The 16,087-nt window shown below is 33.1% G+C and overlaps 1 protein-coding gene across 1 annotated transcript in view; it reads right to left on the reverse strand.

Moving 5' to 3' along the window:
• Nucleotides 1-7,860: 7,860 nt before the first annotated feature.
• Nucleotides 7,861-16,087, reverse strand: part of LOC124369086 (protein artemis-like) — a 44,386-nt gene continuing 36,159 nt past the window's right edge. The window contains exon 9 of the mRNA XM_046826809.1: nucleotides 7,861-12,439. Coding sequence (XP_046682765.1) covers nucleotides 12,293-12,439 — 147 coding nt within the window. The 3' untranslated portion in view covers nucleotides 7,861-12,292. The remainder of the gene's footprint in view (nucleotides 12,440-16,087) is intronic.

The following is a 16,087-nucleotide window of genomic DNA, read 5'->3' on the forward strand; positions in this document are numbered from 1 at the left end:
TTCTCCAAACGTAGCTTATTACAACTTGTAGATCGGCTGAATACGCCATTTGAATTTGAATCTTATCGAGGTCCTTTCTACAAGTGTTCAATTTAGGGCACGGTATTCTTCCACCGAAATTAGGTGATCTCGGTGACATTGGGTACTAGAGACCGATAACGATCTCTCTGCATTTAGAAAATCATCGAGACATTAGTTTTGGATTAATGAAAAGCCATTAACAAAAGGAGAGTCCTCCCAAGTTAGCACGAATTCATTTGTGGTAAACTAGCAGTAACAAATCTCTTATCAATACAGGAACGTGCTCTATCCAAAGTCAGACTGGGTCTACACTTAGATGTTATATATGTTGATTTTACTAAGGCATTCGAAAAGGTTAACTATAAGATCCTCATGTCAAAGCTCAACTGTTTGGCCGATCACAGGCTGATTGTCAGAATCAGTTCCTGTAGTCACGTCAATTTCCTCAATCTTCTGGCGTTCCTCTGGGTCCCACCTAGAACCTCACTTACTCAACTTATTCACCAATGAACTGCTTGCGGTTACTGAGTAAGTTCTTTGACGTTGGCTAATAATTTTAAAATGTTTTGCAGAGATCTGTTTGGAGGACGATCCTATTCGCCTGCAGCTGTGTCTCGACAGCATTATTGACTTTGGTGTGTATACTATAATACTGAAATCAACACCAAGAATTATTGTTTGAAGAATTTTCCACCTATGTAGTCAACTTTCATTAAGCGATTCTTAATGTAAGAAAATCTAAATTTTTCATATTGAAACATAATTGAATTAATTGTGATAGAATCAGTAATAAAAAATAATTAGCAGTTTAATCAGATATGAAGAAGTTTTCACTATCTTATATTAACAACAATTAATACATTTTTGGTAGCATTACTCCTCAAATTGTTCAAAGTTAGTCTTGTTAAACTCAAAGTTGAAGTATCTAAGAATAATTTTGATTTATATATTATAAAATTGTAATAAATTACACCTTGTGATACGTTAATGTGTGTATTTAAATGTGCTTTTTATCTCCTTGTAAACAATCAAGGCTTATTCTTGATCAGGCTATCATCCCGGCGAATGCCGAATATTTGGAGATGCTTCCTCAGGTAACCATCTCTCGTAATAAGAACCACAACTTGAGAAGACACTAATTTACTTTAGGAGAGATGGACAGACACCGCCCTAGAGGAAGGTAACTGCAGTACCATCCTGCTCATCCGCAGACCTGGATGCAGTCTCCACTTTCTCTAATGTTCAACATGAACCCACTATGAGATAGATCCAAAGGATTCACACCTATAAATACCATAGAATCGCTGAGACCCTTGGTGCTAAGTCTAAGTTGATCAGGGCATCCGTTCTTTCGTTCCCAGAGACCTCCTTATGACCAGGAATCCATTGTTATTCAGTATAAACACCACCCTGGATACTCTCCAGGATAGAGGAATGTACCTGAGGGCCACAGAGACCCTGAACAGTGCGCAGCTTGGGAAGGAGAACATCCAACTCCCGCTGCAAGCAACTTCCCAACTTCTAACTCCTGGTCTTACTTCGTCTCTCCAAGGAGATTTGTAAGAAATAAACGAGTTGATAACCCACTTGATCCTTCTGAAGGTTATGCCAAACTCCATTGTGAGTGAGTGGCGCGTGCTGCAGCTCTCTCTACAGCTAAGTGGTTGATCCTCGTAGTTCAGTAATATGGCTGTCTACCTTGATCGCCCTTGAGACCACCAAGTGATGAAATGGGATTTTTCACTATTAGCTTCCGAAGTCTTGCGCAATCCTGCACAAGTGGAGTTTCTTCCAGGCTAATCTCTTAGCCGTACGAACCTTGTGGTTATACTGTGCAAAAGTCTCATGAAAGGTCTCCCAAGTACTCCAGAGCCCTGACCTTCTTCCTCAAAGAGGCGATTTAAGAGCTCCACCAGGCTACTTTGGACCTCCTATTGTTGATGACAGGATAACTGAGATCAAATTAACCCATGTAAAAGTCAGACTGTCGCTAGAATTGTTTAACTGTACTGTATTGTAAATCCGTTTCTTATTGTTACCATCAGATTGCAGTTGTACTCTTATAGCCTTTCCTTGTATAACACCCAGTCTGTATTACTCGGATTCCTATATTATACTTTTTTTAATTCTAGGTCTCAGATTTTAAAGCAGATGTGGGCTTGATCGGAGAGGGAAGGCTTGTCAGACACATGTCAACCATGTATCCGATCAACCATACCTACGTAATACTACGTAATTATAGTCACCTCTATCATCTTCCTTTGTGTCCACGAGTCAAATGTAGGAGCATTACCTATGTTTGCCTTGTAATGAACATTCTTCAGTTCTTCAAATTAAGAGTTGCTTCCGATTGTTCATCTACCAACATTACTATCTTCCTGGAACTTCACGTTTAGACATCTCCAATGACCGACCAGTCCATCACAGAAATTTCAGCAATCTGCTAAGCAATGGCCTTAAGGATAACTGCAGGGTTCTTCTCGACCACAGGACCATCAACCTTGAGGAAGACCTTGATAGATCTTATGAGGTTCCTATGGTCCCCAAAGACCACACCCATCCCATCAATGTCTCCAACCTTCAGCTCCAGAGCCAGACTCCGAGGCATCCTCCTCCAAGAAGAGCCTTTCAGGAAAGTTCTCAAGGACCAAAGCAACTCTGAAATAAACTTTGTGTCCGTTAAAACTTCTTTGAAGGGTCCTCCACTCCCTCATCTCTTGAAGGAGCAGTTTTATAAGCTGCCTGCTAATGAGATGCAGTCTGACATCTCTTCGGCTCATTCTTTTCCTCTAAAGAACCACCAGATCATCCTCTCTTCCCGTTTGGACTAAAGTAAATTTCTTCAATTTCACCCAGTTCCAACTTCCTTTGTTTATTTAGCCTTTTTCTTTCATTGGCTGATTTCTTGCCCCTCTGCCTCCTCTATTCGTTGTCCGGAATCCAGGTACCATATGGCATCTTTTGTTCTTTCACCCCATTGCTTGTGCAATTTGAAAGGGAGCTTAAGGTTGTAGTCCAGTTCACATACTTCAGATGCTGTCTCTATGGACTCACCCTCAACGTCAACACCACCAACTGCTGAGTCTTCGTCAATGAGTAGTTGAGCGTGATGAACAGGCAGAGACATCCAAAGCTAAACTGCCGGATGCAACTGCTTGCTGTAACCGTTCTAAATCAAGATCTGTTGAGTTTTGTTTAGTGTTTTTGTTTTCAGACTCCATGAAGGTCCAACAAATACCAAAGAAATAACAGGTCCATATGATAAAAATTTACATTAACAGTATCACATTTTTTTCAATTCTCAGCATTAGTTTGCTATATCTTTCAAATAGTTCCTTACTAAGGAAGTATTACCCAAGGTTAAACCACTCTTCACATTTCAAGTCTCAGCACACATTTATGAAGATTACGTGATAAGTTGATACCGTAAACAAGGGCTACTTTGGCCCTAGGGTTCTTCTTTGGCCCAAAAGCAAAATAAAACGAAACAAGTTTTTTTAGCGATTTGTGGCAGTATCTGAATTAGTTTCTTTTGGTTCCGTTAGGTGGTAGTATCAATCAAACTGCCTGATAGTTTAACTGATTCCCCAGTTTGTTGCTGGGCAGCAACACCACAAGTTGTGTGTCTCGTGTAAGCAAGTGAAGTTTTAACCTTCAAAACTTCTTCCTGCAGAAGACGCATTTCTTCAGGAACTACTAATGTAAGTATGTTTTTTAGAACACTTTTAAGTTACTAATGTTGTGCTGTAGTTAGACCTTCGTGAAACACAAAGTGACTTCCCATTTTCATGTATTTTTAAATCAGGTCTGGTAACCTACAAAGTACGACCTACTTTGGCCCAGCTTTTTTTTGGGCCAAAGTAGGTCGTACTGTTATAAACCTGTTTTTTTAGCGGTAAAGTTCTATAAATAGCTTGCAAAATGGTTAGGTAGTGAATATATTTCTATTGCATGTGTTTGGTTTCAGCTTTTTCAAGATGCCCAACAACTACAAACGTCTCCCCAGGAGCCGAAAATATGCTGACTACAGCTACGAACATCTTCAAACTTGTCTAGAAACCATCAGATCTGGTGAAATGACAGAGGCAAGCTGCAGAAAATTTCAGAATACCCAGAAGCACTATTAAAAACAAATTGAAGAACTCATTTTCAAGTTCCCCAGGTCATCCTAAAGTATTTTCTCAAGAAGAAGAATTAGCTTTTGCTAGTCATATCGCCAAAATGTGTTAATATGGTTTTCCAACGGATGAACTTCATTTGAGGTACGTCGTAAAGTCCTACCTAACTAGAAAATGAAAGACTATACAATGTTTTTGTAACAATATTCCGGGCCGTGACTGGGTTGTCATTTTTAAAGAGACACCCTCAGTCAAGTTTTCGTCTAACATCAAACGAAATCGAGGTCCCAACTTCAAATGTTAAAGACCTAAAAGGAAGCAATGAAGACATGAAGGAACTTGTAGTAAAGGACAAATTTGTTGTTGTTCATTGGAATGGACTCCGATTCCCAGGGTTGGTGCTCTCTGTGGCGGAGGAGGAAGCGACAGTGGAGTGTATGGCGCCGACTAAGAAATTTTGGAAGTGGCCCCAAGAAAAGGATACGTTATTTTACAAATGGTGTGACATTTTAAAAGTTATTCAGCCACCAAAGCTTGTAAAAAGAGGCCTTTTTAAGGTTGATTTCATTTAAACATAAGACATTCCTTTTTTGAAAGAAATTTAACTTTTTTAAACGGTTTTTTTACATTTTTTACTCATTTATGTATTTTTAAATTGGTGTTAAATATTACTATTATCATTAAATAACATGTGTTTTTAAATACCCAGGTCCTTCCTTATCCCATGCCTTTATACCACTATTTTTCTATTGAAAAACTACCTTGGGCCAAAGTTACCCTACCCTTAGGGTAACATTGGCCCAAATCTTAAAAATAAATTAAAAATACAAAACAAATTTTTAGGTCAAAAAGTGTGCAGCATCTAAAATATAACATGTTAGAAAGGTTACCAGGACTTAAATTAAGTAAAATATTATTTTCTTATAAGGTAAATCGTATGAAATTATTCAAAAGTGGGCCAAAGTAGCCCATGTTTACGGTACACAAGTATTATTAATGCTTTCACAGTAGGTTATGAAAACATGCAAAAAAACTCATCTCAAGCGCATCTATAAAACTCATGTGGGATCCAAAATGTAATTTAAATGTCTTAACAAAACTAAAATGTACCTAATAAAAGTTGTCATTTAAAAAATCACTGTGTTTTAGGATTTCCGTGATTAGATTACGAAATTTTCAAACCCATTTCTTAGCAATAGGACCGACTTTATTGTATGATTATGTACAGTGTTCCACCATTTTGTAGTTTTAGAGATTTTGTGATGAGAGTCAGTGGCTTTTCCACATATAAATAACATGAAAATGTTTGCCAAAAACTTCATTCAATATCGAGGTTCCATAATTTTTGTGCTACTTCATACAAGAATAACAATTTATAATCTTATTTCATTAGTTTGAGTTTAATTCACAATGAACGATGTGTGACTAAAACTGATAAGGTGTAGAATGTTTTCATAAATTCTATTTAATTATATTGAATAAATATGTTGGCTTACTGAATCACAAAATATACCACAAGTCCAAAATATTTTATGAAATCATGTATAAATTATCAGAGAATTAAATACGTTATTTTTATAATATATGTTTCTATAACTTTTCCAGCCATTTAAATACAAAAAATGGTTATTTTTAGTGTACTATTAAATAAAACTTTCTTGGGGGAGTGTCCCCAGGTCCCTTGGGGTTATTTTCTGGGACTTTACATACCTTCAAGGCCCTCCTTAAATATAATTTTTTTTATACGTCACTGATAGTCATTTCATTGATGACAGCATTATAGTAGCAAAAGTAAGGGAGTATAAGTACTTTACTAAAAAGCAGTTTAATGTGAAGCGACAAGAACCTAGGACTTCTTTGAAGAGTGTATTAAAGGTACGATCTTATTTCAGGTGTGTTATCTCTCATTCTAATTAAGAGAGTTATTATGATTACTATTATTACTCCTAGCTTTTCTGCACAGAGAATCTTGTTGAGCCATCAGACAAAATATAATTACTTCAAAATTCAATATTTCTTCATCATAAGTTATTGAAAATGTAGTCATATTGCTAACAATTTTAAATTTTAAAACAATAATGCTGGTTACGATGAGTTCCCACCTCAAAGTTCTTAAGGTATCAGCATTGGCTAATCTCCCATAAGTTAAACTTGAAAATGGATAATTTCCAAATAAACACGAAGTAATTAATATTTTAAAATACTTCTCAGCTGGATCACAGAGACCACGGAACTTCAACTATGTGTGACCTCAGCATAACATATGACAGTGTTGATCATACAACTGCTCTATAGGCTGGAATTCTACGATCTTAATTTTGTTTAATCTAACTAAGGTATATAGAGTAGAAGAATACATAAATGATCATCCAAGAGGAATGTTTTCCAAAACATTTATTTTTTTGTAGATGGCACAACCACCACTTTTTCCAACAGAAAATGATAACTTTTTAGAAGCTTCACCAACTATATTATTTATATAGTTTTCTCTGTATAAATCAATGAATATAACATTCAAATCCACAGAACAGAGAAAGTCATACCAATTAAGAATGCTGAATTCTATTTAGGTTCATAATTGATCAAAACTATAATTGGAAAAGCCACATTCAGGATCTTCAGTCTAAACTGATCTCGGCTAGTTATGCTTGCGATTATCTCCCATGTTACCAATCTCTAATAGCATCAAGCTGCACCTTAGTGCTAATGTTTGTATATTACAGGATTATTTATTCCGTATTTGAGAATTTGGGGTTATTCTTCTAATTCTTAAAAAATCTTTAACCCTCAATTCAAACAATGTGCAAATTAGGATTCAGAATCATACAAAAAACAGTCGAAACTATCACTGTTAGAGTGAAACCCTGTAACAACATTTTCCTGTTGATACAATCCACACCAACGTATAAAACCAACTCAGGTTTCTCATCTTCAATATCACTAAAACTCACTGTTTTAAGTAGTTAAAGACTATCTAGAGCCCAGGAAATGCTGGGTGGTAGTGATATGTCGATTCCAAATCCCGAATCTTCAGTAAAGATTCGATTTAATAAAGATCTGGGTTCAGGAAGTGATGAATGAAATTTGATAATCAAATATGCCAAAATGTGTGCGTTACAAATCATTGTCTGATAAGCATTATTCAAATTATCCATCACTAAAACCTGTTTCTGTTTGAAAAACCACATATAATTAATTTAACCAACACATTATCATAGAATTTTAAATAACATTCGCTTGCAGTTTTTATTTAATACATTTATCTTCATACACTGCCAAACATCTGATGTGTATTTGTGAATTTCAGCTGCTCAACAGCAAACAGCTGGTCATTATTTTTGTGTACCTGGCTGTTTGTGTAGTTGTTTATATACATATTTCTTCTATAAAAAAAATATATATATCTTGATTGTTTTCTTGTGGATGGTTTCAAGATTAATTTATTATTATTAATCAATAAAATCGAAATATTGACAACTCATATGTTTACTGTGATGCTACAAATTATAGACCGATTTGAGAATAGTCAAATTTCATTTCATTTTGATCAATTTTTAATGCCAATAACAATTCCTCAAATCAACAAGAAGGAAGAATTTTAATCCTTATCAAGATGGAAATGGTTATCTCCCTTTGTGTATCTGAAAATAGAAGGAAAATTGGTTTTCAAGATTAAACTTTGCTTGTCAAACAAGGTTTTGAGGTTCGTAATAAACTACAATTCTTTCATAAAATGTAGTAACTAATGTATTTTTAAAAAAATATTAACACATTCAGACAACAACACAACTTAGTCATTATGATCACAGCACTATTTAGTCGTACTTTATAGTCTATTTTTTTACTATTCACAACAGCTGAGTATTTTTTTAATGATTTTAAAACAATGTTAAGTCTTCATAATTCATTTTATACCATGTTAATAAACAACATTAAACACAAACCTTGAAATATCTTATGAGACAATGGACACAACATTTGTTTAATTCTAATGGATGGAATGTTTAGTCTTCAAAATTCATTTTATACCATGTTAATAAACAACATTAAACACAAACCTTGAAACATTTTATGTGACAATGGACACAAGATTTGTTTAATTCTAATGAATGGCATTAATGTGGTTGTCAACTTCACACAAAGTGCACTTATTATTATTCTATTCTAACCAACTAGTTGGATTTACATTATTGGTAAAATTAGGTACTTACATTAATATTCAATAGCACAAACAAATAAATGTACATATTAGACTATTTGTATTATACACATTTCAAATACATAGTATGACACTAAAACACATACCATTTGGTACTTAATTTAATATCACAGCATATCTGGTCGAATTTCACATATGTACAATAAATTAACTTAACTGCCACACATGTACCTCAATTACAATATTCAACATATTTAAAGCTTGTATTTAAAACTAGTTTTGCTAGAATAATAAGTAAACTTACAACACTTACAACAATCTTAAACTTAAACAGAACAACATAAATATAGATATATAAACTCCCACAGAAAAACTGAACCAGGAGATGATTAGAAGAGAGAACCAAACTCCTACCAAACAACTAAGCCAGGACATGACTTGGAGAGACATTCAAACTCCTACTAAAAAACTTACTCCAAAAGAAAGTTACTCCACCTATGACTACAAAAATACAAGGTGATCAAGAAACTCTCAGACTTTTTTATGAAACACATAGACCACTTCAAAGACATCAATGTTTAATATCAGAAATGGTTATCAGACTCAATTTGTAAGTATGAAACCCCAGTTTTTATAACAATAACAGCCTCTAAACCAGATCAAATAGTTACCTGTACACCAACCACAACGTTAGCTGATGATGAAAAAAATACTCTTCCGAACAAGCACCTTGAACGCCCTACTGGATGATTTATTTTTTAGAAATACCTCCAAAGACCAAACCCCGGCAAGAAGATATGAGCAATCCTCAGCGCCAAAGATGATACTTCAACATAAGCTCAACTCAGCAGAAGAAACATCCCTTACCTCCATCAGAACAACCAAAAAGTATCCTACAAAACAGAAACACTAATATATCTAGTTAAAGACGAAGCACCAAATGTACTTATTATAATCAAGCATGGCCTAAAATCAGATATTATTGAAAAATACCAAATTACTTCCAGGATACTTTTTTAAAGCTCATCACAGCAGAGAAACCCATACAAAGGGGAGTGTTTGAATTTATGTTGACGAAAAACTAGAAAATGTTAGTGAGCTCATTGACCATCTCTTACCTCAGCATAGACTTCTTTGAAGCGGTTATCGTAAAAACAGCAGAGAAAGAAAAGATCTGTACATTGTGGGCACATACAGATTCCCTGAAGAGCTTTAGAACCCAAAACAGAAAATTCTTCGTTAATTATTATGGGAGACATTAATTTAGACACCGTAAACTCTGACACAAGAACTACAAAGCTAAACGAAAAACTAGCATACCATTACATTGTGAGGCTAAACCTGCCACCTACCAGAATAATTCCTTACTCACACGTAAATAGACTGGATCTGTTCCAACATAGACAGCACAAATCTGACAGCAAATTATTCACGCAGGAATGTCAGACCACAGTTCAAATGTGTACACTTTTAACCAATCTGACAGAACACATCCATTCAACAAGACACAGAAAATTTAATGAGCGTAACCTTACTGAACTAAAAGCTCTATTCCAAGTTAAAACATGGGAAGATTTTATTCCTTGGTGCTTTTAACTCATTCAGTAACCAACTGGCCCTCTACTTGTACACAGTATGTCCCAAAAGAAAAACTAGACATAAAAAGTCCAAGTCAGACTCAGTCACTATCTACTATACTCGTCACGGGTCCCCATCAACAGGGCTACATCAGAGGGCGGTCTACAAGCTCTGCTATCATTGACCTGATAGAGACAATTATTGACAACCCAGAAACTGGAGAATTTAAAACTGGTGTACTATTGAACCTGAGAAAAGCCTTTTACTGTTTCGGCCACAACCTAATCCTAGAGAAGTTGGAGGCATTAGGTGTAACAAACACCATACCATATTTGAAAACAAGCCGACATACATGGGAAGAAGATTCTACAACCATCTACCTCTGGAGCTGCAAAGCACATCAGGCATGAAACTGAAGACAGAAATTCATTAATGGCTGGTGGAATGACCATTCTATTCAGTACAAGATTTTCTTCAGCAAAGTTTCAAATTGACTTTGAAGTTGTTTTAATTTTAAATTCTTTGAACTTGTCTTATTTGAAATACGTTTTTTACTACTTAACTGAATTATTAGTCAGTAAAATATTCTTCTCTTGATTTCACCAGCCCCTTTTAAAAATATTTATGTGGACAAGATTTTATAGCTATATGAACATTTTATGTAATCAAGAATCAAAGAGACTTGGATTGAAACTATTTATGTAAAATGCAATAATGCAAAAACTATTCTTAAAGAATATTAAAGAATAAAGAAGTTTGTCTACAAACAATATATAATTTTAGTTGGTACACCTATACCTGGTAACAAAAATTGTATAATTATATATAATGGGGGTCCTACCAGATACATTCCAAAATGCCAATACAAAACATTCTTTCACATTTTTTTAACATGTCATTATTTTTTTATTATTATTATTATCAAAATTACAATGAAAATATGTGCCTAGGTAGGCTATTATGTCAAAATTCATTTGAAATCATTGATATTAGTCAATAAATTCAGATCTTTTCTTGGAAACCACTTCATGAATACAACATCCTATCCCTTGACTTAGGGTATAACAACTAACCAATAAAGAACTGAATACTCCCAATAGATAAAAATGAGGTAGGATTTAAATGTTTGAAATATTTAGGGTTTACTCACAATTTTGGACTTTAAGAAATTAAACACTTTAAACATATAATATATTAAATGGAATAAATTTAGAACAATTTTTACAGATGCAATGTTTTTATTGAATTTCATTAATAACAGTAATACTTAAATTAACAGACCATGACAATTTATTTCTTAATTACTTAATATATATGACGGAGCTGGGTCCCCGCGACCTCTCTCACACGCTAAACGTCTCACTTCAAACATCTACATTATAATATACACCTGTAATGCCTCAGAAATAAAGTTTTACTGTTTGGGTAGTATTCCAACCATGTATTCATGTAAAAAAATATTTGTGTGTATTTGTTATGGTAGCCAAGAATATGAAGAAAACCGTTTTCTATATAATTTTTTTTTTTTAATTCTTATATACATTTATTGTATGTACATATCTTGAAGAACTACATACTACTAGAAATTGTGAGTTCTAAGTTAATAATTAAAAGTGTAATTATTTTTTTTGTAAACACTTACGAAATCAGTTACTATACATTACAAGTATTTTGAGATTTTGATATACTGTATCCTCTCCGATAATTGGGATACCAACATTCAAGCAAAAAAGTACACAATTTTTCTGCATTGTACATTTCAAATAAAGATTATATTCTTTGTCTTTTGTTGTCAGAATTTTGTCTTCGAGTTGTGTTGCTAGTAAGCTTCTAGAACAATGGATTTACCTTCTATAAGTGAAGATGATGTTTTACCTACAGACAGTATGTGTAGGGGTGTTCTATCAAGGTTTATGTCGAGTTCTGATATTGTATCGTTTTTAGTTCAACATAGAATTTTTCATTTTTTTTCTTTTTGCTATAATTGTGGTGGCCATTGTCCTCTAGCTGCAGATACACTTTTGTTTTTTTGTTTTAGGTGAGTTTCTAAATCACAGAAAAAGAAGCAGGAGTGTACATTTCATGTACGGGTGGGTTCTTTTGTTGAAAGGAGTTACTTGAGTTTTCAAGACATATTTACATTGTGTAGTGTACTCCTTCCTGGAATCCCACCCCCCTCCAACAGGACTTAAAAGAAAGAGAAATAGGTCTAAGCAATAAGTCACTGGTCGACAAGTGGTATTCATTTACCAGCGAGGTCATGAGTACGTTTGGATAGGTACATGTAACTATTACACAGTACAGAATCATTGTAACAATTTAAAGATATAATAGAATAAATTTAGAACAATTTTTACAGATTCAATGTTTTTATTGATGATAAAAGGTCATGGCGTCAAAGATAAAATGATTATATTCACAGTGGAGGAGAATCGTCCTCAATGGTGTCACCTTGAGATAAAGGTTCTTCAATTACCTCTATGCTATCAGAACTGTCTGTTTCATTTATAGTTAAGTCTTGTACTTGAGATTGTACACTGGAACAGCCAACAGCTTCATTAACCTGTAAAAAATAAAAAAACATGTTGACATCTTCTAAACAAATACAATAACACATTTATTATTAAAAACAAAACACCAGCGCAAAATGTAAAGTTTCAGAACATACAGATTTAGTAGTATTTAAAATTAAGTAAAAGTGTTTACGAAACAACCAGTTCCAAACCGTACAATTGTATTTAGAAGCAATTTTAATATGTGGTTGTTCAAAATGTAAAGTTTCAAGTACAGTTAACCTTAGATCAGGCCGTGTAGTTCATTGTGCACATTGTAGGCACTATTGAACTACAGAGTGCTGCACTCCAGGAAGACTCTGCACTACTAGTTCTTTTGTTTGAGGAAGTGCAGAAAACTACTGTATTATACAAACATAAGTAATTTAAGTACAAAATGATGTTTTAATACAAACTAAATAGGTTTCTGAAAATAATAGTAAAATAGTAATTTATTAGAATTTAGTAGAAACAAAACTGTTTATTTATTCAGATATTAGTTCAAATACCAGTAGATTAGACAATATAATTGCTTTATCATTTGAAAAACCCTGGACCATTGTAGTTACAGTCACGGCCAATTTTGATTGTCATCCCATATTAGTAATTACCTATCGATTTCCTATTGAATAACAGAGACTTCATGGGCAATTTTAATGACATACAAAACACTACTGAGATAGGTGATGGTTACTGGCAAATATTCCAAACTTCTCATTCATTTTTGAATAATTGGACTTGGTTGAAATATATAAAAATAATCATACTAAGCTTAAGAGGTGCTATCAATTTTTTGTTAGGAAAATATTGATTTATGTTAAATTCTCATTCCTTTAAGATAACTTTCCTAATACAGAAAAAGTAAATAAAAAGCTTTTTCTATCACTCGCACGTAAAATCAGAGGCATTAAAAGTAGAAAATTTAAGCAGTTTTGTAATCAGGCTCAAATAGAAATGGCTCAAGACAAAAATTTGAACATTATACTGTATGTACTTATGTTATAGTTTCAGGCAATGACATGTCTTTTAATATGTGTTTTCTTAACTACAAATAAAAAATATTTAACTCCTTGATACTGTAACTCATGAACTTACTGACAATATATATAAAATGTATTCAAGGACTTTATCTTAAAAGGCTAATTTAAAATAAAATAATATTTTCCTAACCCACAATCACTATAAAGAGCAGTGTTTTGAGGCCTGAAGTCGGACAATGACACGGTTCTTATAAGCACCACTAATTCAAATTTCTTTGGAAAATTCCATTATAATCATGATTGGATAGCTCCAACGATTTCGGTATCTAATATTTGAACTATAAGTTTTAGCCCACTAGGGAATCATAAAATTCTGGGTCTGTAGCTACCTTAGTAAAGCACTTATGATTTAATATGATGGAGCCCTCTGATATTTTAGAACGAAAGTAGACATATTTACAATATAAATTATTTTACTAACTATGTAAAATTTTAACACAATTTTAAATAGTAGTTTATGCGTCCCTTCAAATCATCTTGGGCGCTTCAAAACCGCTTAAAACATTAGCTTTTAATCACCAATAGCAAGTTTTGTTAAATTTACTAAATCACGTTGCATAACATTATATTTCAACTGTTTGTCCCTGCAATTAACTCATAACTTTGCATTTATAATCTTTAAATTAACTACTCTAGGTACTTGTTTTGTGGTAAAAACAGAATTATTTAATGCAGCTTTATGATTAAGACTTTTTTATGAAATCTGTGAATGAATTTTAAAAAATTATTAATGAAAATATAACAAATATAACAGTGTGCTTAAGCAAAATAATACAAATGTGTTGAAGTTATGTAATGCTACTTTTTAAAACTCAATGTTATTTATATATTATATTACCATTGACATCCTTGAGAACCAACATTTATTAAGTTATTTTTTACGGAACCAAAAATATTTATTGTCTCATAAAAAGGGATATGTGAAAAAGACTGCTGCTAAAAAAGTTGTTAAAAATCATAACTTTGGTATTATTTGTAATTACGTAATCCGCAACCTCCGGGGTTTTTCGTGTTTCATAAACTTACAGAATCGGCATTCAAAGTATTAAATAAATATGAGTTTGTATTGCAGGCCCATATTATCGACACTAAAACGGGCCAAAGGATCGGCAGTCCTCAAGAGAAAAAAGGTGAGGCCAACAGATCAGCCCTTACTTCTCAAAGGGTTAAAAACAAATTACTGTAAATGCTAGACTACTCTAAAGTACAAAATTATAAACTAAAATATAAATAAAAGCATATCAAATTTTGTAAAATGGATTTTATTATTAAAACAACGTTGTACATGTTTCTTTATTCACCTCTTATAACTTTCAAACAAATATCTTAAACCTTAAACTCAACACTATTATAACAACAAAACACTAAAAGAAAGAAATTACGGTTTTCAACACACCACATTTTTAAGCACGAAACGTGGTGTAGTGAAAGTTATTGTTGACATGAAATAACATAATATTAAAAAATCCTTTACAATTTTTTATTCTTTGTATTCAGTAAACACTTCTTGTATAAAACCGACATACAGGTATATCGTATACTAGGTATTAGTATATCATGGTATTAGGTTCACAAAGAATTAGACACAAATTTAATTTTTGGGTAGAGTAACAATTTTAGTTTTTCTTGAATCATATAATTTCATTAACATTGTAAAAAAATGTTATTTTTACAAAAACTGTTTTACTACTACAGTATAATATGATACAGCAGTGGTAACTAAGAAATGTTTTTATCTTGTCCTCTATATGAATATTTTTCGATATACAAATATAAAAAGTTAATATACTTTAAGGGATTATAAGTTATAATATTAATATTAAATCAGTCTGTGTTAATCTGTAACACAGTAGCACAGTGTTTCTGTTTAGTCCAGCACTCATAGTGCATATACTTACATTTGAAAATACACACAGTGTGTGGATCAGTATCTAAAATAAGAATAAGAATAGCAGCAATGCAATGAATTTTTTAAGGATATTGAATCAATCATGAGATTAGTAAACTACAATATTGTTTCATGTTAAAAGGGAGAGTTAATATTACTTATATTACAATTTGATTACATGTCTGGTTGCATATACAAAAGATTTAAGGGGAGCACTTCGTAAAAATCTCAAAAATTACAAATTTTTTTTTTTTTTTTTTTGTTATTAAAGTTTGGAATTTCCCGATAACAATGGTGGTATTTAAATTTTTTTTTATGATGACTAGAAGTGTCCGAAATATTTTTTTTTTTAAAATAGGCCTGCAGGCAGCTTCGGGCCTGTAGCAGTCACACTTTGAATGGTGCTGTTATAGTACTACTTCGTTGCAGTCATGTTCATGATTTGGTTGGCAGTGACAGTTTTGTTATGTCAACAACTTACACTAACCAACAAAACATCTGTTTTATAACCATTGCTTATAACCTAGGTAGCATACATGTTTTGGTTACTGACATTTCTGTTTTAAGAGAGTGAAAATTACGTAAATGATTATGGTTTTTGTGAGTTTAGTGGAGAGTTCTGAGTATTTTTTGTTATAAGTGTAGTGAATTTTATAATGCCACGTTCAAAGCCTGCTTTCAAGAAACGCGTTTTCAAAGGAAATCAACATAACCCTCCAACTAGTCCTAGG

The sequence above is a fragment of the Homalodisca vitripennis genome, chromosome X (genome assembly GCF_021130785.1).
Source record: "Homalodisca vitripennis isolate AUS2020 chromosome X, UT_GWSS_2.1, whole genome shotgun sequence".
Lineage (NCBI taxonomy): Eukaryota > Metazoa > Arthropoda > Insecta > Hemiptera > Cicadellidae > Homalodisca > Homalodisca vitripennis.